At 42.9% G+C, this 26,848-nt stretch overlaps 1 protein-coding gene across 1 annotated transcript in view; it reads right to left on the bottom strand.

Moving 5' to 3' along the window:
- Positions 1-542: 542 nt before the first annotated feature.
- GCC2 (GRIP and coiled-coil domain containing 2) overlaps positions 543-26,848 on the bottom strand; it is a 35,048-nt gene continuing 8,742 nt past the window's right edge. The window contains exons 6-23 of the mRNA XM_019970232.2: positions 23,650-26,121; positions 22,946-23,015; positions 20,717-20,817; positions 20,524-20,622; positions 16,322-16,441; positions 15,506-15,670; positions 15,065-15,169; positions 14,102-14,264; positions 11,420-11,520; positions 11,255-11,332; positions 10,661-10,798; positions 9,760-9,881; positions 6,465-6,641; positions 5,350-5,567; positions 3,623-3,814; positions 2,934-3,073; positions 2,579-2,780; positions 543-2,246 (exon numbers count right to left, since the gene is read on the bottom strand). Of these exons, the coding sequence (XP_019825791.2) occupies positions 2,176-2,246; positions 2,579-2,780; positions 2,934-3,073; positions 3,623-3,814; positions 5,350-5,567; positions 6,465-6,641; positions 9,760-9,881; positions 10,661-10,798; positions 11,255-11,332; positions 11,420-11,520; positions 14,102-14,264; positions 15,065-15,169; positions 15,506-15,670; positions 16,322-16,441; positions 20,524-20,622; positions 20,717-20,817; positions 22,946-23,015; positions 23,650-26,121 (4,734 nt within the window). The 3' untranslated portion in view covers positions 543-2,175. The remainder of the gene's footprint in view (positions 2,247-2,578; positions 2,781-2,933; positions 3,074-3,622; positions 3,815-5,349; positions 5,568-6,464; positions 6,642-9,759; positions 9,882-10,660; positions 10,799-11,254; positions 11,333-11,419; positions 11,521-14,101; positions 14,265-15,064; positions 15,170-15,505; positions 15,671-16,321; positions 16,442-20,523; positions 20,623-20,716; positions 20,818-22,945; positions 23,016-23,649; positions 26,122-26,848) is intronic.

Raw genomic sequence — 26,848 nt, forward strand, 5'->3', positions numbered from 1 at the left:
ATCCCTGCCACAACTGATTTTGACATGAAACCTTCCAGACATGAAACAGAAGTCTTGCACCAAGTGCCACTGCCAAGTTCCTACTAACCACATGTGAGTATTTTCATGTGCTCTGTTCACTGAACACCAAAGCCATGTCTCCATGGGACCGCTCACTCTCGTCATTAGCTACCGTGGGGTACAGGACCCCTGCTCTGCTGCTGAGTGGTTCACTTCTGTTTAAAGGAACGTAAGCCTCCATGTACACTGTCTGGAATGTAAGCAGAGCTCGTAGTATGGGAGACCCTCACACCACAGAGGGCAGAACTTGAGAAGCACCCATGAAAGGGCCAAGTGGCCTCCAGCTTCAGCCAGAAGGCGGGTGTTGGACGCACAGGACCCCGAGGCAACCTGAGGCCCCTGAGCCCAGCACTGGGGGGGTCCAAGGTCCTGACTGGTCAAGATGGCAGAGAAGGATCCCAAAATGCATTTCATAAACCAACTCAAGACCCTTAGGAGGCCGAGGCTAATGTAACAGAAGAGTAGGTGTTAACAATGTGACATACAGTCTAACACATTTAATAGAAATATTAAAATAATCATTACATTTCCTCTCGTTGCGGAAACCAGGAAGGGGGATCCCTTCTGTAATTGAAGTAGTAATTTCTGATCATACAAGACATTTTTGTTATTATGTCCATAGGTAGAGCCCGTATTTCAAAACAGGTTGATAGCCTGGACTCAGAGAGAAAGTGAGATTTATTTAAATATTATAATAGTTACCTGGTATGCTTCTGGCATACTCATATTCACAGTTTATCAAGTAAAAAAACTAAATTCTTAGAAGTCAGCTCTGAAATAGAAGCATTTTCATTAATACATTCACTAGTTAGGTCTGTTCTTCTGAAATAAGAGCAAAGTCAGATATTGAGATTATTTGTTAAAGAACAAACTCAACATGTCAGCAGCAAATTTCAGTTAAAGTAAACTGGAAACCAATGTTCCCGTAACCGCAATACAAAGTCAGTTCACCAGCTGAGACCGAAGATGACAGGGTGGACTAGAAGCCGAAACAACTTCATAGAGGATACTGAGGTGATTTTTAACAAATAGATATTAAAAATAGAGTGTTCACATTGATGATTTAAGGACATGTTTTTGACACAGTCCACAGAATATTCAGAGGCATCAAGCCAAGTACCACCACCACCACCAGGAGCTATAGCCCAGGGCCCCTCGCAGCATGTGAGTGACCGGTGTGCTGGGACTCGTGAGCACCAGCTTGCCTCTGGACAGGACACCGAGTGACACAGCCAGGGCACTGGAAAGTTTCTCTGGACAAACTGAGCAAATTCCCCAGACAGACGCCGGTATAGAGGCTGCTGAAGCACAAAAGGAATATGGGCAGACTCCCCAGGAGCGCCCCATCTGGGAGCACAGTGACCAGGGCTTGTGACCACAGAACCAGTCTGAGATAACGTACTTTGGAGAAAACAGAGCAGCTCATTGTTTGGTCCAAAACTGTGTGTGTGTCCACACACTGCGTGTGTCAGATGAACTGAAGAGGCTCAGCCCATGGTGAAGGTGCAGCAGGTGGAGTGGGGCCCTCTCCATCGCCCCCAGACCCAGGAGTTTTAAAGGGAATAAGGAAACAGTCACACGTTAACTTAGACTTGGGGGTGGACTGCAGCACATTTACTTGATGTTCCTTCATAAACACGTCAGCTTTACCAGGAAAGCGTCTTCCTTCACATTCTAACTCACAAGTTTTCTGTAATAATTTGTCAATGATAACAATCGACCTTCCAGTCTGATCTTGTGATAAATGGTCTTACAACATTCTTTTAAAAGTCTAAATTCTGGCTGGTATGGTACCAAAATTTAGTTTAACTTCAGAATTCACAGGACAGCCCTGACTCAGGCAGCCTGAGAGTCCAGAGGAGGGCAGGGTGATGCTCCTGGGTCTGGAGGCAATGGAGAGGCACAGAGTCTCGGGGCCACGGCCATGTCCACACTCCAACTGCTGGACGTTCACCATGGGCCGAGCCTCTTCAATTCATCTGACACATGCACGGATACACACACGGAGATATGAATTACATACACATGGTTTCGGACCAAACAATGACAGTGACATATACAAGCCTTTTTTGCCAAACAGACTATTTGGTTCATAAACAGCGCTCTCCCATCAGTCTACCGGAGTCCAGACCAGCTGTGCAGGTAGGATGCCCAGCCCGAGGAGCGGGACCCGCTCTCCTCCTCACCTGTGGGGCGAAACAGAAGGTTACTCTCTACGCTGCACACCTGCCTGCCTTAGGCCTACAGCACCCAGTGTCTTCCTTTGAGGGTCAGATCAAGGACGTCTGACACATGACACACAGCACAGCACAGAAGGAAACCAAATTCACAGGGAGAACCCAAACTAGGGTCACAAATCCAGTTTCAAGGAACTGGAGATCACACTGGACACTGCGTGCTCCCTTCTACGTGGAAGGGATGCACACATGGTGCCATCCCCAGGAAGCAGAGCCAGTGTTTCCTACCAAGCACAGGACATACTGGCCCACAGCACAACCCTGTCTGGTGCCCTGCCCACCTTGGGCGGCGGCCGCCAGCCGGGTCTTCTCCTCAGGGCTGAGCTGCAGCATGGTGTCCACCACAGGCAACAGCCGCGCCCGCTCGCTGCCCGGCTTCAGCAGGATGAACTGCAGCAGCACGTTCTTCAGGTACTCCAGGTTGGCTGCCGACTTCTCCCGCTCCTGGTTCCGCTCCAGCCGCCTGACTTCACTCTTCAGAAGCTGGTGTCAGAGAAGCGAGGGGAAAGGGGTTAACATGAAAGATGAACACTGTGTCTCCTTCTTTTCCCCCGAAATGCCCTTAAAATGACAACAAAGGTGCGGCGAGGACACACAAGCTAGTGTGGAGGGCTTCCTGGAGGCAGTGTCCCCCACCTTAATCTGTTCCATGAGGATGGCGTTGGTGGCTTCCGTTTCCCGAAGCAGGCCATTTAAGTGGTCGGCACTCTTGGTGGTGGAACTGAGCTTCTGAACCAACTCTTCTTTGGTGAATTCATTGTGCCATGCAGGTGGCTCTGCAAGTAATCGTCCAACGTTAATTCCCAAAATGAGGGGTCACAAGTGAAAATTTTAATACATCAGCAAGAAGATACCCTGGAATAGCCACTTGGCTCTGCAGGTCCACCCCCACGCCCTAGTTACAAGGCTGCATGTGACACAGGAAGACAGACTCTGCCGTGAAGCAGGCTGCTGGCCTGGAAGCTGTGAGGCCACCAAGTCAGCACCAGCTCACCCTCCTTCATCTGTTCATATCCTGAGAGCTGGTGTTACTTTGCTCATAAGGGAGGAAATACCAGCAGTTACTGGGAGACCGTAATTTCAGTGGTCTTCCATGAGGATTTCATAAAAGGTGAGGGGGGCATTATTACTCAAATAATACATGAGGGAACAGGCTCAAAGTCAACAAGCAAAAAACAGAAAGCCAAATCTGACCGTAGCCGAATTTTCCATTTGTAAAACAGGAGAATACTGAAAATACTTTTCCGACAGTAGCTCAAAAGAGCACGTATAAATCAGAGTGACATTAATTAGACAGGATGACACAATCACACAGAAGAGCTCACCGAGCCTGGCTTCAGAACTGAGCAGCTGCTCCAGGGACTGTGCAGGGGTGCTGGCGGGAGAGCCGTGCTCCAAGTCCGTGGTCTCCATCCCCTCCCCCTCCTCCCGGGCCGTGACCTGCACATCTAGGAATGGGAGGTCTGCGCTTCTCCTCTCTCGAAGGCTCCTCAAAGGTTGCTGGGAAGAAGCTGGGCCTGTTACAGGATTTTTAAACAGTAAGTGGGAGATGCTCAGACTCATGGACTCAGCACCAGCAGACACTCAAGCAAAGATAACATGACTCAGGATGACCAGTGGCATGTCAGGGAACCTGAATAACTGAAAGACAAGGAAAAATGCAGAAAGAGGCAACTTTAAGACCACCCTAACCAGCCAATTACTGAACTCTAACCATGAAGTCCACTCACCAGAGGCAGCACTTGCTCACTGAGTTAGGGTAAACTATCGGACAGCACAATGTAGAGGCCTGGCTGCTACAGAAACCCTCCAACCAGACTCTGCCTGTCAGAGGATGGGTGTTTCCAGTACTGCTAACCCTGGAACACCATACCCTTGCTGAGGGCAGCTCTGAGCTCGCTGACCATGGGCCTCACACTCCACCCTGAGGGTTCAGGCCATCACCCACTCTGTCGTCAGGATGCAGGCAAGAAGAGTCCTGAATCCAGGGTGGGTTGACCCATCCCACTGGGCTGGGTCCTGCCTCGCTGGACCTGCCTGGTCCAGCCTGCCCAGACTGGGCTCTGCGCTCGCTGGCCACCAGCCCAGCATACAACCAGGAGAGTCATAAAACACTTCGAAGGAGTTCCTTTATGAATTCCAAAAAAGCTCAAGGTTGGAACAATTACACGGCCTGGTCCAAGGAGTCAGAGCCTGTTTCAGCCAGGCCTGTCAACCTCACCTCTCGCTTAGGCCGCTTCAGTTCCCTCTGCGGAAGTGCCTGCCCGGGTCTCTGACCGTTTGCTCACTGCTTGCTCCACTGCTGACTCCTGACTCCAGTGTTCCCTGGTTAGTCACTTCTGATAGTTCTTGGTTTACATTACATTGTCTGGAAGCTGGTTTTGGTCCTGAGGAGTGACCTGTCGCTGCCAGCACCCTGGCGATGAGGGATCAGTACTGAATACGAAGCTGATACTCTGCACTGAGATGTGGCCTCGTTCTGGCTGATGGGCTCTCATCACTTCCAGGAAGCAGAACAAAGTCGTGTGTGTGGTTGAACAAAAGCTCCACTAATTAGAAACTTGGAAGGGAAGATGCTGTGTTTGACCAAACAATCCTACAATTTCAGCACTCTCTAGAATTTCTGAGTAAAAAAAAATGCATTTGAGAAAACGCTAAAGAACACTAAATGGATGCAGTGGACACTGTATTTGTACACTTGAGAGTACACATGTGGGCTTGAGACCGCATGTTTGAGTCAAAGAGAAAAACCCAACTATGTGAAGTCAGTACCCTGCGGGGGGTCATGGGCTGCTGCAAGAGCAGCAGGGGGTTCAGCGTCCAAGGCTCCACTCAGCGAGCAGACACCATGTCGCTGACCACAACACCTGCTGTCTCATCACCGTGTGTGTGTGTGGGGGCGGGGGGGGGGGGGGGGGGGGAGGTGGCTAGACAGCAGGCCCCATCGCATGTACGTACTCCATATGTGTCCCCATCGCACATACACACTCCACGGGTGCATTCCCACTGCATGTACGCACTCTGTGCACGTGTCCTCATCGCAAATACGTACTCCGCGTGGCTGGCTCGCTGCGGGGCTCCAGAAGCTGGGCCTCTAGCCGGCACAGCTGCTGCTGCAGCGTCTCCACCGTCCTCCGGTGCTCCTCTTGTAGCTGGCGCACTTGTTCCCGGAAGCCAGCGCGTAGGGCCTCGTGCTGAGCCGTGAGCTGATCAACAATCTGCGCGTGCTCAGCCTTCAAGGCGGAGTTCTCCGACTGCACGGAGCACAGCCTGGGGAGAGACCGTGCCACGTAAGTGTCCACCCCAGACTGGCTCGGGCAAGACGGGGACCAGATGTGCCCTGGGGGACTCAGGCAGGAGGCAGATGGGGAGCTGGATGAACCAACTGGAGGCTGTCTACCCTGACATTTCAAGCGAAGGGTTAATGGCAGGAGCAGAGGGAAATGAAGCTCTGCTGGAGTGAAGGAGAAGGTGACACGCCTGCTATTCTCCAGATGAGGAGACACCCCTCCACTGCACATGTGCAGACACTTCTCGGGATCTGGAAGTGGGGGGCGGGGATGAGGGGTGTGGGGGGGTGCGATCCTGTAATAAGTGCTGTCCACCTTCGAGACCCTTGCACTGGACTCCACCTCGGCTAAAGGATGCGTGAGCATATCAGGAGGGCCCTGGGTCAGGTCAGGGTGGGAAATGAAGCAAGATGAGCAGCCGGAGGAAGAGAGACTGGAAGATGGCGTCTACATGAGCAATTCCACCCCTGGGCACTCCCTGTCAGCAAGGACGCCCATGCCCTGGGCAGGGAGCACAGCTCTGCCTGTGTGCTCCCTACACGCTGTGCTTCTAGTAAACTCTGCCTGTCCTACAGAGAGCGCTTGCTGTAAATTCTTGTTTCCAAAGAAAGTAAGGGCTCCATCAGCAGCTGCCAGAATGTCCTCCAAAGAGAAGAAGTGCCGGCCTCCAATGCAAGGCCATGAGGGCACAATGGACAGAATGGTGGGCGAGCAGGTAAAGCCAAGTACAGACACAGCAGGAAGGGGCACTTAGGCAGAAGCAGCCACCAACGTGTGGACAACCTACTCCTAACTTCAGCCCGCACCCTCCCAAGGGTGCCCAGCCGGAGCGCCAACAAGCCCACTCGCTGCCCGTGTGCCAGCGCCACTGGCTTACTTCTCGCGGAGCTCAGCCTCCTTGCCCACGGCCTCCTGCAGCACCCTGTTGTGCCTCTCCAGCAGGGCACAGTGTTCACACTGCAGGGCCTGCAGCTCAGAGGTGCTGATCTGTAAGCTGTTCTGGGTGTCTTGTAACTTGAGCTTCAGTTGATCAATCAGCATTTCTAGATGTTCTCTGAAACACAAATAGTTCAAAAAATGTTTTTGAAAGATGTGAACCTGATTTTGTGGTTTCAAACAAATTTTACTTTAATCATTTAATCTTTCAATACCATACTCTTGCCATTATTATGGATGATTCTAAAGGAAAAAAAACAATCTGAGGAATTTGGAGAACAGGGTTAAGTGTGAAACAAAACACTACAGTCAGACTTTAGATGTCAGACACTACACATTTACACAAGTCTGAATTTACAGATTTCACATTCAAATGGAGCAGACCATGCAGTGTGTCAAAACAGTCTGTTTTATGTTATAGGACTATGACATTAGTTGGGGGAAAAACAGAAATCATACAGTTCTAAGCTAACCATTCTGAGAACAGCTTGTTACACCAAATTAAAGAAAAGTCTTTGGAGAAAAAGTTAAAAACTGTATTTCTGTCACAACTGGTGTAATACACTATTTCTTTTTTAAAAAGATATTTAATATATAAGAAAGTAGAAGAAACTTAAAACATTTATATTAAAGTAATCTTAACTCAAAACTTTTAATCAAAGCTGACTCTTGGAAATGTGGTATTTTTATATTAAATGTGTCAGTATTCAACTTCAGCTTTTAAGACGAGCAATTCATAGAAAAAAACACCTCATCAGTTTTTAGCCTAGAGTTATCTATTTACTAAATACTTAAAAAGCAATACAACCATAAGATTACAAAATCAATACACAGATATCTGGTGTATTTCCATACAGTAACAATGAAAGATCAGAAAGAGAAATTCAAGCAACAATTCCATTTACCATTGCATCAAAAAAAAATAAAATACCTAGGAATAAACCTACCTCAGAGACAGAAAACCTGTACTCTAGTGACTATTAAGATGCTGATGAAAAAAATCGAAGAAGAAATAAACGATGAATAGATACACCATGTTCATGGACTGGAAGAATCAATATTGTGAAAATGACTATACTACCCAAGACAATCTACAGATTCAATGAAATCCCTATCAAATTACCAATGGCTTTTTTCGTAAAACTAGAACAAAAAATCTCAAACGATAGAAATGATCCTGAATAGCCAAAGCAATCCTGAGAAAAAAAAATGGAACTGGAGAAATCAGGCCCCCTGACTTCAGCCTATACTATAAACCACAAGTCATCAAAACAGTATGGTACTGGCACATAGAAATATAGACCAATGGGAACAGGATAGAAAACCCAGAAATAAGTCCATGCACCTATGGTCAATTCATCTATGACAAAGGAGGCAAGACTACACAACGTTGGAAAGACAGTCTCTTCAACAAATGCTGATGGGAAAACTGGACAGTCACATGTTAAAAAATAAAAATTAGATCACTCTTTAACTTCATACACAAAAATAAGCTCAAAATGGATTAAAGACCTAAAACTGAGACTGGACACTAAAAAACTCCTAGAGGAAACATAGTCAAAACACTCTTTGAGATAAATCACAGCAACATCTTTTTCAATCCACATCCCAGAATAATGGAAATAAAAACAAAAATAAACAAACAGGACCTACTCAAAAGCTTTTGCAAAGCAAAGGAAACAATAAACAAAGTGAAAAGACAATCCAGATTGGGAGAAAATATTTGCAAATGATGTAACTGATACGGGATTAGTCTCCAAAATTTACAAAAAGCTCATGATGCTTAACAGCATCAAAACAAACAACCTATTTAAAAAATGGGCAGAAAACCTAAAGAAACATTTCTCCAAAGACGACATACAGATGGCCGAGAGGCACATGAAAAGATGTTCATCATCACTAATTATTAGAGAAATGCAAAATCAAAACTACAATGAGACAGCACCTCACACCAGCTAAAAAGGCTATCATCAAAAAACCCACAAACAACAAATGCTGGAGACGGGGTGGACAGAAGGGAACCCTCCTGGACTACTGGTGGGACTGCAAATTGGTACAGCCACTATGGAGAAGAGTACGTGTTAGTCGCTCAGTCATGTCTGACTCTTCTCGACCCCATGGACTGTGGCCCACCAGGCTCCTTTGTCCATGGGATTCTCCAGGCAAGAATACTGGAATGGACTGCCATTCCCTTCTCCAGAGGATCTTCCTGACCCAGGGATCCGACCCGGGTCTCCTGCATTGCAGGCAGATTCTTTACCTTAAAAACTAAAAAACTAAAAATAGAGCTACCATATGACCCTGCAATCCCACTCTTGGACATATATCCAGAGAAAAACATTATTCAAAAGGATACACTCACCCCAATCTTCACTGCAGTACTGTTTACAATAGCCACAAGGAAGCAATCTAAATGTCCATCAACAGAGGAATGGATAAAGAACTTGTGGTACATATATACAATGGAACATCACTCAGCCATTAAAAACAATGAAATAACACCATTTGCAGCAAATGGATGGACCTAGTGAGGGATACTGAGTGAAATAAATCAGATAAAGAAGGAAAAATACTGTATGACATCCCTTATATGTGGAATCTAAAAGGAAATAATACAAATGAACTCACTTAGGAAACAAAGAGACTCAGAGTTAGAAAACAAACTTATGGCTGCCAGGGAGTTTGGGATGGACATGGACACATTATTATATTTAAAACGGATAACCAACAAGGCCCTACTGTACAGCACAGGGAACTCTGCTTAAGGTTATGTGGCAGCCTGATTGGGAGGCGGGGTTTGGGGAAGAATGGATACATTTCTATATATGGCTGAGTCCCTTTGCTGTTCACCTGAAACTATCACAACACTGCTGATCAGCTATACCCCAATATAAAATAAAAAGTTCAAGAAAAAGTAACGCATAAATATACCAACTCTGCAGGATATTTACTCCTACTGAGAATATAAGAGCCAGATGTAAAATTGTTCTGAACACCAGCCCTCTCCCAATAAAAGCAAAGCACAGATGCTATAGAATGCCACAGCAAGCTCTCATTCCTAGTATATTTTTGAATAATTCACAAGAGCGATCTGTATGCTAATTTTTAAGAAGTATTAAACAACATATTATTGAGACACTGGTGGTAACTAGTGGTTACGTGTAGCCCTCACTGTCCAAAGGCACGGGAGCAGGAGTTCCCAACCCCGTGGGTGCTCCCCATCCTGAAGACCTCACCTTTCTTGTTTGGCCCCCTCAGCCTCAGTCTGAGACACAGACTTATTTTTCTGCTGTTTTAAAACGTTGTGGACCCGGACTTTGTAGCTCTCAAATTCAGAGGTGACCGCAGCTTGTTCTGCCTGTAATGGTTCAGAAAGAGAGAAGTCTGACCACTGCATTTTCTAGGTCACGTGGTCCTCCTGCTTACTCTCAGATTGTGAATGAAGATGAAAACCTTTCTCTGAAGATGAGTAATGCCTCTGACACTCCTTAGTCCCTCAACGAACTTTCCCTAAATAGTGTACTTCTGTTGACCTTACACTTTTTTAAGGTCTTTGAATGACGTATCTTGTCTGACAGGAGGTATATTTCTACCTGTTTTCATCCTGGTAGATTACTGCCCATATTTTTATAATAGCACTATTTAGAACGATTTTCACTTACAATATTTCCTGTTTTATAAATACATGAAAAATTAATTCAAACAGGTGAGGCTACTTGCACTTTGGTTTTCAAGAGAGTGGGAAAAGTGTAATTCTGGGTCCCAGGTTTCCTAAAGTGCCCTGTGACCTCTCAGCCCTACTGCCCAGGATGCTTAGAAAGAGCCATGCCTGTAACAAGTCAATTGCAGGGGTCTGTTCTGTACATTGAAGAAAGTGGTGCTTCTATTAGAATACGATTTCATAGTCATTTAGCCCTTGGAGAGAACTCTTAACCTTTCTAACGAAAAAACTTTTTAAAAATTTATTTACACACAGAAACTGCAAAACAAGGTTAAAGTGGAAACAATGTATACCTCTGTCTTTGCTTTTAGCAGAAACAAGTTGTGCTAGTATAGGTCTGGGTTGGCTGGGCTGGGGTCAGGTGGATGGGTCGAACTGCTGGGAGCCTATCCCCACCCCACAACCCGAGGACGCACCCTGGCCTCGCGGCACTCCTCCTGCAGGGCTGATACCCGCTGCTGGTAGGCACCCAGCGTGCGCTGGTGCTGGTCCGCCGATGCCTTCAGGTGCTCATGAGCTTTGTGCTTCTCTGCCGTCACTTCCGCCAGCTGAATCTGGGGGCAGAGGCTTTCAGTGAGGAGCGAGGGAACCAGATCTTTGCTGGTTAAACACACTTCCCTTAAATGTCAAATTGGGGTTTGAGAGGGGACTATGTGTAAGAGACCTAAGAGTAGGAATTTTAACTTATGCTTATTCAAAGAATGGAGCCAACACGAGTAGAATATTTTCTCAATAAATTAATTTGGTTTTCCTTAAATCAATAACACATGTTACAGTTCAATGTTTAATTAAATAACTCAAGCTGTTATACATAAACATAACGGATACAGAAATAAATTATTGCTTTTACTTTCTCAAAATGCTGGCTGATGAAGGATATTTAGGGGGAAGAAATGTGTGTGAGCCAACATGTATTTTGTGTGTATGTGTGTGTGTATAAAACCCCCCATGTGGCAGCTTACTTCTACATGGAAATTTCTAAAAGCCTTTAACAGTAAAAACAATCTTACTTTATAGACTTCTACTTGCTGCTGGCTGGCCTCCAGTTCACCCTTTAAAGATGCCTGAAGCATTAAGTGATCAGTCTCCTGTAGAACAAGAAACCTGGTTAAATTAAATAACGATGCTATTCATAAATACTTGGACTCAAAGATAGAACTCAGGAATGCGCATACCGCTTGCCTCAAATCTGCCAGTTCTTTCTTGGTTTTCACAAGCAGCTGTTTGATCTTGGTATTCTTTTCCTCATACTGCTGTAGCACAGCCTGCAGCGAAGCTAGTGGGAAAGATCATTTCAGGAGAAAGGTTTACGAGTGGATATAAGTAACCGAATAAGAATCTTTTCTTTGTATTAGCCTATCTCTGAAAGGAACCTGTCTTGGCTTTTTACTACGAATTACTTTAAACACATACGACACTAGTGACAATAATATAGTAAATCCCACTGTACCCATGACCACCTTTAACGACCACCAACACAGGCCGATCTCATCCCACCAAGCAAGGTGTCAAACCTGCATGCACCGTGGCTGCTGCCTGCTTCTGGGAACAGGCTGTTTGCACTCTGCTTATGGCTGCTTTAGTGCAGGAGGAACAGGACAGAGACCTCAGGGTCCGTGACGCAGAGAACACATGTGTCCTTGCCCTTTACTGCAACTCAGATTCACCCGCTGACCCAACTCCTGTGACACACAGGTACCCCCCACCCCTGAAACCCACTTGTCTGTAAGTATTTTAGCACACATCTCTGAAATAAAGGCAGATACTTATTGCGTATCTAAAAGCTAAAGACTTCACAATAAGAAATACCTCAAAAGATGTGCTGTGTTTCCAATCACCTGGTCTGATTTTGTGACACTAATTGTTTTGTAGGACAAAGTTCAATAAAGGAAGACTGAAATGTGATCCAAACAAAACACTTTTATGTAACAGAGGTAAAGAGGAAGCCAGTATCAAACAGGAGTAAGTGGATGCACTTTTCAGATCACAGGACCAACCACAGAAGCAGGCCAACCTGGCTGCAGCCGTCGTGAAGCAAATACAGAGCATCTGACAGAGACCACAACTTGGTCCTTGACAGAACAAGTAACACATGGGGCAGTGTGACCGCAGCTAGAAGGCCTCAAGAGCAACGACTACCGCCATGAAGCTAAATCCACACACACTGACTACATCACTCAGTAAACAAGAGCAGGTGTTCTGTAAGAATACACCTTGACTTGCCTTTATGATATGTCACCACCAGTAACTTCCTGGCAACTATTTACCCAGTCCTGCAAAGACTATACAAAGCACACATTACATATAAAGCCTTTAAGTGCTCCAGGAATCGTGACAGAGTTCCTGACCTTTAAGAACACAGACTAAAATTAAGGATAATCTCTGGATAATGTGATGATGTAAAGCAAAATAGAAATGTTCACCAGAAATAAAAAGGCGGTGGGGACCCACACGGACTAACGGTCATAGCCAGGTTACATTTGCATGGGACAAGGAAGGCTTGTGGGAACAGCAGATACTGGAGGCGGAGGACTCCAAAAGGTGCTCATGGGGTGGGAAAGTGAGGGCACAGCGAATGAATGACAAGACTGTGGAAAAGCAGGCGCCATGTTTCCGAAGAGGAAGGGCCGCTGCACCCCAGAGGTGAGGAGGGTGAGTGAGGAGCCAGATGGGCCCTGCAGAGGGACAGGGCTGGGGCTACAACACATGGCAGAGTGAGCTGGCTAACAGTTTTGCGCGGATACTTTCTCACATGTCCCCACTCTCCTCCCCGTCCAGCCACAGCCCTGAGCTCAAGCCTCAGGGTCCCTGCCACCCGGGGTGCCTGCATTTCCCAGACCCCACAATGGGCTGAATCATCACAAAGGCCCAAGTCCACCCTGTGCTCAGGTCCCTCCTGAAATGGATCAAGGAGATCTTCCATGCATACTTCTTCCTCACAAGTTAAGCCTTTTCCTCCAACTTGTAAAGACTTAAAGACTTCCACACTACATTACTCCTTTCCACTTCTGCTCCTAATTATGGCTGCAGAAAGGACTGCCCTGTCCCAATTTCCTCTTTCTCTCCAAATCCTAAGAGTCCACACAAGCCCCAACCCCCAACCATTCACCCACAGAAGCTTCTCCCTCTGCACTCTTGACACCCACTGCCTGGACCTCTCGTGTCTGTGCTGACTCACCAGCGAGAGGTGCTGGCTTTCTTAATCAAGCAGCTCTTTTGAAGTTTTCCCAAGACCTGAGCCTCTTTTTCAGCTAGCTGGCTAACTCAAAGTCAAATGTCTGCAAGTGTTTGTGACCTGGAGCCCTGCTACCCAGTATGCACAAGAACACAGCTGGAAGATGGGTGCGTGCACAGGGAAGGGCCCAGAGAAACCAAGCACAGAGAGTATTTGAAAACTCTGTTAATTACTTAAGAATGAAAAAAAGCCCATGGCTCAAAGAAAAGATTCAAAGAAAATTAAAAACATCTCAAGCTGAATTAAAATAAAAACACAATGTATCTGCTTGTTAGCTGAAGGACTGCCTAAGGGACACTCACAGCTCTAGTGCTTACGCTGGAAATTATTTCACAGATAAAATGGAACAGAATCACCTCAGAAAGATTCCATGGGCATTACAACCATCCTGCTCTGCTGACAACAGGACCCCTGAGAAATGTTTACAGGACTGAATGTACACAAGGGCACAGTGGGTAGTCTTACAGCCCCGCTCTTTAGTCCCCAGTCTCAGTCCCTACTGTGAGGATGACTGGGCTGCCAAGGGCTGGTCAAGGAAACCATCAGCACTGGCCCCCACCCCCATCCCCCACTTCTGCTGAAGACAGTGACCATGAGGTGCAGTGGGTTCTGTTTTACTCACTCATTTCTTCTTGCAGGGTCTCTTGTTTCTGTTTTTGGATTTTTATTTCCTGCTCCAAATCTTCTATCTTGCTGTTTTTATTAGATAACTTCTGATTCAGCTCTCTCATCAAGCGCTCATAATCAGCAATTTCCATGTTCATTAGAGTGGTCTGCTGGGCATCCTGCACAGGTTTCAACGAGAGGTCCATGTGACAGTGGATGAGCTAACTCTGTCTAGGAATTTCTGAAAGGATCAAGGATCGCAGCACACCTACTCTAGGATACTTTTCTGTAGCATAGAAACTTCACATGTTAATGAAAATGCTGGGGTACTTCCTAGATTGTAATTTCATAAAATAGACCACTTTTGTAAACAGTTTAACTTTCTCAGTTTCATTGTATAATTTTCATTAACTACAACTGGTCTACTCTTATTTATAAAATATTCCTATTTTAAGCCGCTCTTATAGTACCTTTATTTTTGCTCCCATTGTTGGAAGAGCAGAGAAAAATTCACCAAAGTTCTCAGCATAATATAAACTTCAGTTTCTAACATTAACTAAATTTTTCATGTGTCACAGAATAATCATGTACAAAGAATAAAACAGCAAACCAAGCCTAAATTCTTCCAGAGAGATGGGCACTGGATAACTAAGTTAAATTTTCCATATTCTGAGGCAAATAATTTATAAAGAAGTACTTCAGTATCACAAATAACCTTGTTTTTGAAATTTTACTTTTCAGGGTCTATAGGATAGTTTAAAAATGAGAACATTGCTATTCTAAGTCTAGTGTTTCATTTTAGCTTTCTGAAAGTGAAAGTCACTCAGTTGTGTCCGACTCCTTGTGACCCCATTGACTATACAGTCCGTAGAATTCTCTAGGCCAGAATACTGGAGTGGGTAGCCATTCCCTTCTCCAGGGGATCTTCCCAACCCAGGGATGGAATGCAGGTCACCTGCATTTCAGGCAGATTCTTTACCTTTCTAACCAGCTCTAATTCTTGCATGGTTTTCTGAAGCTGTTTCTTTTCCTTTTGAAGCTGTAGCTGAAGTTCTTCTAGTTCATTTACAGAACTGGCATGCTCCTAAAATTAAAAATAGAAACACTGGGACCCCTAAGCCAACCAATGTTTAAAAAAAAAAGCATTCATAAAGGATTATAAAATAAATCTGACATATAAAGTACAGAGTTTGGAAATCTTTCCATATTTAAAAAATATACACCGAAAAATCATACTGTGGATTCTCAACTTCACAGTTGGAATTAATTAACTTCAATTAATTAACTTTAATTCCACGTTAAAGAATTAATAAACTTTGATGATTTAACAAATGCTCATCAGCAAGTCTTTCCTTCACTGAAGTACTGCAATAAAAACACCACTGTGTGAAATGAATTCACCCCACAGAACTGTTTTGACCTTTATTTTCTGTTCTTTCTGAAGTTTTTCAGCTTCCAGCTCTTTGTCTGCCATAGCCTTGGCTTTGTGGACTTCTAGAATCTGCGCTTCCAATAAGCAGGCGTTAGACTGCAGCGTCTCGATACGGGCCAGGAAGTCTTCATTATCTGAGGTTAATTTTTCACACTACAATGACAAATGATTCACTACTGTAAACACACAGAAAATACACACAGGAGAGGAAGAATAAAATGGAACATAATGAGAATACTGGCACAGTATAAAAAAGTGAAGTTTTCAGAATCGAGTCCACGAAATAAAAATGCAAAAATCAAGAGTAAGTTTAAAACACAGTCACTGTTGATGTTAATTTGGAAAACATTTCAAGAGACCAGGAGCACTAACAGATGAAAAGGCAAAAAATGAAAAAAACAAAAAACCTCAGGGGAGCCGAGTTTACAGCTGTAAGTAAGACAGGATGGTTGCCAGTTTTCTGGTCATATTCTTCTCTCAACATTGGGAAAAAGAAAATAAAATTAAGTTTCTATGTATTAATTTTAACTTTTGTGCAAAAAAATATTCGAATTGAAATACACTTATTACAATTTTCACATATGAAAGTGTCAGTCACTCAGTCATGTCTGACTCTTTGTGACCATATGGACTGTAGCCTGCCAGGCTCCTCTGTCCATGGGATTCTCCAGGCAAGAATATTGCAGTATGCCATTCCCTTCTTAGGGGGATCCTCCCAAACCAGGGATTGAACCTGGGTCTCCTGCATTGCAGGTAGATTCTTTACCATCTGAGTCACCATGAATTTACTCAATTTAAAGTTACCTGAAAAGTCAAATTCCTTAATTGTCTTGTAAGGTCTTCTACTTGATGCTCAAAGTTATTGGCACGTTCTTTCTCTGCATCCAACTGTTCTGACTGCTTATCATATTCTGATAAAAGATTCTTCAACAAAAGACAAAAGGACTTAACTTCAGGATATTATCGTACACTCAACTCCTCAGACTGTATGACTGGGCTGTCTTAACACAAGCCTTAAGAGTTCATTCTGGAAGCCTGAAATATTTACCTAGATTCAACATTTGACAGACTACCCCATGGCATCATACAATAAAATTAGCATAATCTAGATGACTTTTAGTATGAGGTAGTCTCTTAAAGGCTCGAAGAGGATTTAAAACATACACAATGCAGTATCTCCAAGTTATCTGTCTAGTCATCAAAAATACTTCTGAAACATGAACATTTAAGCGGGCAGGAGAAAAAGTTTACCCTTGTCACCTGTTACCTCCACCTACAGAGTCTTGCTGAAGACAGGCAAGATGTCCTCCATCTTGGGCCTGGCCCAGATGAAGCAGAGGCGCTCAAGGAATATGAGAGGACCCCACACACAGTCTCATACTCTGCAGCAGAACGTTCACGATTTTCCAAAGACCCTAAAACCACGTGGCTTTTTCCTTTGATGTTCCTAGTCGGCCCTGCTCAGGAGAGAACCCCAGGACCGACCTCTGTGATCCACACCAGCCAACAAGGACGTCCTCCAATGTGCAGCGAGACTCAACTCTTCCCTGTAGCCTGTGTTTCCTCTCCCCTTTCTGATAAATCCTGTTTTCCCCTTGTTCCTGGTCAACTACTGACTGTTCTTCACAAAAATGCAGCCCTGTACAAATAACTAACACATGTCTCTGGCTTTCCCTGAAAGTGGCCTCAAGGAATCACACCTGTGCTGTCCTGCATGGACTGTGCCTTTGGAATTGTGCCCAACAACATGACTGTTTCTGACAACAGAGAGGAGCTGACTCTACCTGTGGTCTGATTCTAGGCTCTTTGCTCCACTGCTGTCTGTTCATTCTTTCACCACCACCACTCGCAAATCCTGACTGCTGCAGCTCCACACTAAGTCTAGCAGTAGGGCAGGGCTAATCCTCCCATTCTGTTCTTCCCCAATACTGTGTTGCCCCTTTGAGGTCTGACCTGTATTATCTTTCTTCTTTCTAAAGAACTCTTACTAAATTTTTTTTGGGGGGGAGCTGCACTGGGTCTTCTCTGCTTTGCAGGGGTTTTTCTCTAGTTGTGGCATGGGGGCTACTCTTCCTTGTCGTGCACAGGCTCTTCTTGTTGCAAAGCATGGGCTCTATGGGCAACGGACTCCGGAGTTGTGGAGCACGACCTTAGTTGCTTCTTAACAAGTGGAATCTTCTTGGACCAGGGATTGAACTTGTGTTCCCTCCACTGGCAGGCAGATTCTTATCTACCACACCACCAGGCAAGTCCTAAAGAATTTCTTTTAACATTTATTGACAGGCATGTCTACTGGCAACAAACGCCCTCCATTTCTAAGAAACTCTATTGCTCCTTCACTTCTAGTGCAAAGCATTCTAGGTTGGTGGGTTTTTTTCTCTCAACACCTTAAGCAATGCATTTTACATTCTTCTGTATGGCTCCTTGTAAGTTTGATGTAATCCTCTATACATAAGGTGTTTTTTCTGTGGCTTCTTTCAGGACTTTCATCTTTGATTTTCTGTAATGTGAAAATGACATGCCACGGTGCACCTCTTCTGGTTGTGCCACGTGTGGTGTTCTCTGAACTTCCTTCCCGGATCTGTACCTTGGCACCTGACATTAAACCGGGTAATCAGTCTTCCCTGTGCCAAGTATTTCCGTGTTCCGTTCTCTCTCTTCTCCTATGGCATTCATATTGCACACATGCTATACATTTGTAGCTGCCCCACAGTTCTTGGATGTTCTACATTTTCCCCCCCCTGGTCCTTTGAAATACATATTTTAAAGAAGTAAATTGGTATGCTTGGTCTACCTTTACAGGAAAATAAATTAGATTATATGGTTCTCAAAATGTAAAGAAGCAAGCTCCTAATGATTCATAAAAGACAAATAAACCCATATATAAATTTCAAACAAGCATTTTTTTAAATGAATGAGATATCTTTATGTTAAGGATACTAATCCCTTGTCATATTTTCATTTGTTAGTTTTATCTAGTTCAGTCTCTTTCCCCTTGTAACTTAAGTTTAGAAAAGTATTTTGTATCTAGAGATCACATGATCAAGTATTTTAAGTATTTTATTCTAATTTTTAAAAATCAATTCCATTTTTGACGAAACCTCAGAATTCATTTTGGAGAGTGGAACTAGATTTTCCTGAAGCAGTTTTCTGATTCCTCCTTTCCTGGTTTCTCTGTTTTCAGGTCTCACTGGGGCAGCACAGCTTATTTATTTGCTGGAAGAAGAGATCTGGAACCAAATGCATGAACCTAACCCCTGCTCCACTGGCTTCCTGCTCTGTGACCTGACTCCTTGCTGGTAAACCAGCAACGTTAATAACATGCTTATTACACACGCACATCACGTGTGAAAGGACATGTCAAGCACTGAGAAGACTGCCTGGCCTACAGTGCTTGTTGTTACACAGGAGTCACCCTACCCACCTTAACTTTCCTACACACTATTTCCTTGTCTGTCTGCTTTTACTGCCACTGGGACTAAAGGCCAAGCTGGCAGAAACTCCACCTACCTGGTTGACCACCGTCTCCCTAGTACTCAGGCTCAGCCTGGGTGTAGAAATATTTGAATGCATGAAGAAACAAAATGGCATGTTCTTATGTTTTATTTTTACATTTTCCTATAATAGTGTCTCATGTTATTTAGGCTGATGAGCAGTAATACCTCCAAATAGTGTTTTCACTTTTGTGTTAGACATGTCTGCTGCTTCTGCTGCTGCTAAGTCACTTCAGTCATGTCCGACTCTGTGCAACCCCATAGACGGCAGGCCACCAGGCTCCTCTGTCCCTGGGATTCTCCAGGCAAGAACACACATGTCTAACTTTCACATTTCCTTGGCCAGAGGACTGTAATAGTAGCCATCTTTGTTTATTACTGATTTTATTAAGAAATTCCAAACAGAAATGGTAGTTTTAAAAGACAATACCTTAAAGGCATATTTAAAGCCTAGCCACTTAAAAGCTTGACACTAGGATGACACATTACACACACACACAAATAGTGCACACCTTTACTAAAACATACAAGGTGACTATGTTATGGACAAGAGTTTTCATTATCAGAGAAATGCAAATCAAAACCACGATGAGGTACCATCTCATGCCAGTCAGAATGGCTGCTATCCAAAAGTCTACAAACAACAAATGCTGGAGAGGGTGTGGAGAAAAGGGAACCCTCTTACACTGTTGGTGGGAATGCAAACTAGTACAGCCACAATGGAGAACAGTATGGAGATTCCTTAAAAAACTGGAAATAGAACTGCCATATGATCCAGCAATCCCACTGCTGGGCATACACACTGAGGAAACCAGAATTCAGAGACACGTGTACCCCAATGTTCATCGCAGCACTGTTTACAACAGCCAGGACATGGAAGCAACCTAGATGTCCATCAGCAGATGAATGGATAAGAAAGCTGTGGTACATATACACAATGGAATGTTACTCAGACATTAAAAAGAATGTATCTGAGTCAGTTCTAATGAGGTGGATGAAACTGGAGCCTATTATACAGAGTAAAGTTAAGTCAGAAAGAAAAATACCAATACAGTATACTAAGGCATATATATGGAACTTAGAAATATGGTAACGATGACCCTGTATGCAAGACAGCAAAAGAGACACACAGATATTAAGAACAGGCTTTTCGACTCTGTGGGAGAAGGCAAGGGTGGAATGATTTGAGAGAACAGCATTGAAACATATGTATTATCATATGTGAAACAGATCACCAGTCCAGGTTCGATGCATGAGACAGGGTGTTCAGGGCTGGTGCACTGGGACAACCCTGAGGGATGGGATGACAGGGGATGTGGGAGGGGGTTCAGGATGGGGAACATGTGTACACCCATGGCTGAGTCATGTTAATGTATGGCAAAAACCACTACAATACTGTAAAGTAATTAGCCTCCAATTAAAATAAATAAACTAAAAAAAGTTTTATATTTCAAGTACATTTCTTACTTACAAGTTACAAATGTAACTTGTTATTAATGTAACTATTTTTACCTTATAGTTTTCAGCTCCTTGAATGAGATCTCTCATGGAAGTAGACAACTGATCCCTTTCTGAGCGAACGGATTGAAGTTCTTCCTGGAGCGTCTGGGCCTATTTTAAATATATGATAGCTTATTAAAGCACAGAAAAACTTGTTTTCTAAAAGGTAAGGTTCACAAATCTTGCATTTTTTAAGTCAACTTACTTCTTTCCTGCTAGAATCTAGTTCTTTCTTTGCTTTCACAGCAACTAGTTTTAACTTATTTATTTTCTCCTCTTTCTCTTTGGCTTCTTTTTCCAAGTATCCTAAAAACATAAAATGAAAGAATTATACATAAACTCAAATGAAAACTAGGGAAAAATACTAGAATTACTCATTTAGTCCTAGAAATGGAATTTTAATCTAGTACACAAAATATATAATTTGAAATTAAAATAAATAGCAAAGTATCTATTTTTAAGTAAAAGCTTAATTATGCATTTTCTAAGCAAGGCAAACAATGAACAGAATTCTCATTTTCTTCGGTCTTCCAGAATAGCCCATCTCCTCAGTGTCCATACATGGAGAGGCCATCTGGACCCCTGCATGGCAGAGAACCTTCTGGAAATGCAGGTATGCTGGGCTCCTGGTGGTGACAGCCAATCAGGATGAAGCAGAGATGTCAGACGCTCTTCACCGTTCATGATCCACAGGTGCCTCTAGTGGGTGGGTCTGATTTTTCCAGCTGGACTTCAGTATGTCCAGTGTGACTCTCCCTTAACCTCTCTGGCCGTCTCCCCGACGTAAACTCCACGCTCCAAATCTTACTTCTTGTATCTCTGATGGACTTGGGTAATGATCTGAACTTCTGCACTTGCTGATTCACTGAGTTGTGCCTTTGTTCACCACTGCCTTCCTCAACTGTGACGGGGCACCGTCTATGCGTGTAACACAGGCCAACTCTTCCACTTCTGTGTCTCACCCCACACCCTCACCTACTCGGGCCATCAGTGCACAATTTTCCCCTCTCTTGTGCAGCAAAACCCACTCTCTAATGGATTCATCCCAACAGTCGACAGACAGCAACAAGAGAAATGTCACCAACAGCTTAAGGTCAGGAACAAAGAGTGGAAGCAGCCAAGGAGGAGAGGGGAGGGAAGACCTGAGAAGACAGTTGAGACCTCATTCTCTCTCTCTCTCTCACACACACACACACACACACACAAATCCACACCACCCCTCTGGACTCTGTCCCATCTCTTCCTTCTGAGCATGGTCTATGTCTGTTCTCACATTTCTCTTCCCCATTTTCTCCTTGAATCCGTTCCAGTCATTGTCTTGCATACCATGGCAACTGTTATCAAGTTACCAATGACCTTGATGCTGCTTAGCTCAGGCTGGGCCTGAATACTAAAGTAGCCTTTCTTACCTCCTCAACATTTCCTCCAAATGCACTTCACTGGTCTTAGCTTCCAAGACATCTTATGCTCTGGGTATTTCTAACCCTCCAGCTATTTCTTTTCACTCTTTTGCCATTTCTATCTTTCTGACTCTTACTCAACAGAGAACTGTTTCTGGTCCTCGTCTTTCTTCTACACTCACTTCCTTGGTGATCTCCACCTCGGGGCTTCTAATGCTAACAATGCAGAGAACAGTGTCTTACCTGGTCAGCCCTCTCCCAGTCACCCCAACCATTCCAACTGTCCATCACAGAAGACTGTGGGTCACTCTAGATTGTTCCCACTACCTCCACAACAATTGAGCATTAAAATGAGGAATTACAGGTACTTCACACAACCCCATCTTGGTTACTCTGACGGATAAGCAGGAGTGATAAAGCCGGACTTCTCCACACATCACGCCAGCACTGTTGGGAGTGGCCTCTCCCACTCTAGAACCTCCCAGGAGGGCCCCCGGACGTCAGGAGTGTGAACATACCAGCACCTGCCGTCTCCTCCTGCTACAGTATCCTCCTTCTTGGGTCACATTACTCACTCTTTAAGACAAGGACAGCCTGTCCTGTGATGTTTCTCCCAACTCAACAAGCAGTTACTCACATCTTCCTGCACTGCCACCAGAAGACCTCATCCACACCCCAAACTCTGGGAAGAACAGCCCTCTCTTGCAGTGTGTTCTTGAAGACAAAGACTGCATCTTAGCCACCTTCCTATCACCAGTGCCTAAGTAGCTGGGCTTTCAAGCCAAGTTTGCTAAATGAATGAAAAACCCCAAAACAATCATGGCACTTTTTATAAAAGGAATCACAACAGTCCTCTGGATGAAACAACAGAAAGTGAGAGTTTTGAAAGTGAAAGCAAGCAGAAGGCAGAGGCCATCAGAAGAAGGATACTATGCTTTTAACACCTCATAAACTGGCGAGAGAACTTCCCATTCTGTTCTAACCCTAAGAATCTGTTCAGTTAACTGTAACAACACATGGAAAACCATAGTTACCTATTTTTTCTTCAAACTCTTTTACTGAAGGTTGATCACTTTCTACAGAAGTTGATTTCTTGAAGGAATCCTAGATTTTATAGGAAAAACAAAGATTATCACTGCATTCCCCATGATGAACTGGCCGTTATGCTAAGCATGAAAAAAAAATATTATTAAAGAGAATTCATACAGAGACCAATCACCTGAACAGACTTTCTCTTCCATTTAAAGACCCAGTAATTCTGATCTCATCATGCACATAGCATTTACTATTAAAAACAATAGCAGCCAAACCCAAGATGACCCACCCAAGGGATATAAAATACATGATGTAATAAGGAAGAGATTAAATGATGACCATAGTTTATCCTGCCACAATCTTGGGAGGAAAATCTGAAGTTTTGGCTAAAATGAAATATTGCTTTAGCCTATTTTTTTGCTTAACAGTGTGCTTTAAGGTAATATAAATTTTTTCATATTTAGTTGTAGTTTTGCTGGTGACTACTTTTGACCAACATTTAACCCCCCGCCACTTAATCTTATGTAAAATCAAGATTCCAAAATGATCTAAAACCAACAGTAATCAGTATGATTAAGTGTGAATATGTTTAATGTACTTTTCAAAAATTTGCATTTGAGCTTAAATGCTAAAAATCTGACTTCAAAGTGTAAAAATAGTGGTATTGTCTTAAGAATTTAAATAAAATTCACATTAATATTACCTTTAATGATATTAACTCTGCTTTCACATCTTGCAATTCAGATTCTTTTTGTTCCAATAATGGCCTTAGGTTTTCAAGTTCTTTTATAAAATCTTTTTCTTTTTTGTGATGGTTTTCATTTTCTCTACACAATTTTTGAGACATTTCTTCAACTTGAATTAGGAGATTCTGATTTTCAAACCTTGTTTGTTCACTGGCATTCTTCATCTCCAGAAGGTCAGACTGCAGGGCCTCCTTTTCTAAGAGGGCTTCTTCTAACTCTTTCCTTAGGACAATTTTCTTTTGCTCATAATCTGTTAGTAGAGACCTAAGTTCCTCACACTGAACCATGTGCTCTTCTTGAAGGAGCTTAATCTCTTCTTCTAACTCTACTATTCTTTTATCATACTGAAAAGCCAAGTTGTGTTTTTCTTCATTTATTTTATCTAAGGATTTACCCATGGCTTGTAGGATGTTTACAACATCCTGTTCTTCCCTTTCTTGTGAAACCTTTGACTCCATCTGTTCAAGAAAACCACACAACTGAGCTTTGACAAACAACTTCTGAACTTGCTCGTTTTCCAACAGTTTATTCAAATTATCCCTTTCTCTGACAGCTAACCGAAGTTCCTCTTCTAATTTATTGATCTGCTCCTGAAATGTAACATCTCCTTCTTTTTGAGACAGGAGGGCTTCCAGATCCCTGCTCAGCAGGTTCTTCTCTGAACTCAGTCTGCTATTTTCTTCACGAAGAGACCTCACTTCCAATGACGTGGCTTCCTGATCTTTGGAGAGAATTTTCAACTGAGCTGTAAGCTTTTCCAGTTTTCGGTTCTTTTCATCCTTTTCTTTTAAAGTTTCTTCTAGTCCTGCTGTTAATTCATTCACCTTCTGCTCTAGTTCACTGTTGTACTGGGCAGTCTGATCCACTTTTTCCCTGAGTTCTACAGTCAACCTTTCTTCCCTTTCACATTTTTTGTGAAGATTATCCATCTCTTCATGAGAACTTTTCATCTTACTTATGAAATCATATTTTTCCTCAGTAAGAGAACTTATCTTTGCTTCAAATTCTTGTAACATGGTATCTCTCTGACTGAGACTAACTAGATACAGTTCATTCTTCTCTTGAAGATTCTTTATGGTATTTTCAAGTTCTGGTACACATTCCTGCTGGGACAGTAAGTTATCATTTTCTTTCTGGAGATAATTCACAGTTTCAAGAAGAGCATCTTTTTCATTAAATGCAGTTTGGAGCTTCTGCTGAAGTTCATTAATATTAAATGCTTGTTGCTGCTTCATTGATTCAAACTCTTGACTTATTTTTTCAGCAGATTCCCCCAGCTCTGTCTGTAAAATTTCCATAATCTCTCGTAAACCCTCATAATTTAACATTGCTTCTTGCTTTTCTTGTTGTAGTTTTTCACACTGTTCCTTAAGACCCTGTATTTCAAACATCAATGTTAACTTTTCTTTTTCTGAATCTGACAAAAATGTCTCATTTAGTTCTGTTATTTCTTTTTGATGCTGTTTCTTCAGACTCTGTACTTCCTTGTTATGTTGTTCTATGGTGCAGCAAAACTGTTTATTTGCATCTTCTAGCTCAGATTTTAATTTCTCAATTATATACCCCTGTTCTTCTTTAGCTAGTAATAATTCATTAATTTTAAACTCTAAATCTTCCCGTTCATGAAAAAACTCATCCTTTATATGTTGGGCGTCAATTTCAAGTTTTAATTTTAGATTATTCATGTAAGTTAACTCATCTTTTAAGATGCTATGTTGAGACTCTAGTTCTTTTAGGGCATCTTCTAAGTGTCTAACTTTTTCATTCACTGCTTGTTCTACAAGAGAATCTTCCTGTAAGAGCAAAGAGCACACCTGATTTTCTTGGCCTGCACCTGAGGCTTTCCCTTCATTTTCTAATTCACATTTATACTTCTGAATGTTCATCTCACCTGCCTCACACTTTCTGACTAAGTTATCTTTTAGCTGGATCAAATAATTCACTTCTGCTTCGTGTTCTTTGGCAGATGTTTCAATTTGGCACATCAATTCTTTCACCTCTTCTTGGTGTGTAGATTTCAACCGTACAAGTTCTTCTTGCAAACTATTAATATCTTTTTGGTACTGCTGACAATTAGCCTCAATCACTCCTTGGAGGTGAGTAATTTCTTGCTCCTTTTCATTTGTGGCAGTTTCTAACTGCTTTTGCAGACATAAAATTTGATCCTCAAAGGCTAGCTTAATTTTCTGAATCTCTTCTTGCAGCTTTTTAACACTATCTTCAGAATCACTCTGAAATCTGAGCTGTTCTGAAAGCTCTAATTGTTTTTTTGCTGCTTCTTCCACTTCCTTTTGCCAATCAGCTTTATCGTTACTGTATTTGGAATGTACTGTTGTTAATTCATTTCTCAAATTTTCTATTTCTTTTCCATAGCTTCTTTGTGATTGTTCCAACTCTTTCTGCACATCTTCCAACTTAGTTACAGAATCCTATAAACGTTAAGCACACAAAAATTATTTAAGACAAAACCTCTGCCCTCAGGAAAAATAAGAGACACAGTCTCATAAAGAGGAAACAAGTAGCAGTGTACACAGAGAAATATAATCCTTACATTCCAAAAATTCTTAGAAGCTCTGAGCACCTTAATAATGATGATATCCAGCAGTAGTACTAAAGTCTTACTCAAAGCAAGGAAATCTCTGAGTTTAATTTTGTTTTAAATGGTAATAAATTACATAAGTTCTATTAAGTTACAGGCTTTAACGAACATCTCCTGAATAGAGTGATAAAGTTTTGGGGAGAAAAGTAGCACAGACCCAATGGTAGGCAAGTATCCGAGAAGTGAACAAGCAACAGTATGTACAGTATGTTAGACAATCAACATTTAAATTGGTAGTTTCTCATAAAACCAGTATTTTTCCCATTTTATTAAAAAATGATACAACTAAAAAGATTATAAACATTAAAATGACCAGGTAAGTGTTAGCTGTATCTCTCTGTGTAGCTCAGTGATTTCAATTATCCTTCTTTTAAAATATCAGTCTGTTTCCTTATCTGCAAATATTGTAGTTAAAATGAGATGAGACGCTTTTTTTTCCCTTAGTATTTTTTTAGTCTTATTTATATTTATGTATTTTTGGCTGTGCTGGGTCTTCATTGCTACTCAGGCTTTCCTCTAATTGTGGTGAGCAGGGGCTTCTCATTGCAGTGCCTTCT

Source organism: Bos indicus, chromosome 11, assembly GCF_029378745.1.
Source record: "Bos indicus isolate NIAB-ARS_2022 breed Sahiwal x Tharparkar chromosome 11, NIAB-ARS_B.indTharparkar_mat_pri_1.0, whole genome shotgun sequence".
NCBI lineage: Eukaryota > Metazoa > Chordata > Mammalia > Artiodactyla > Bovidae > Bos > Bos indicus.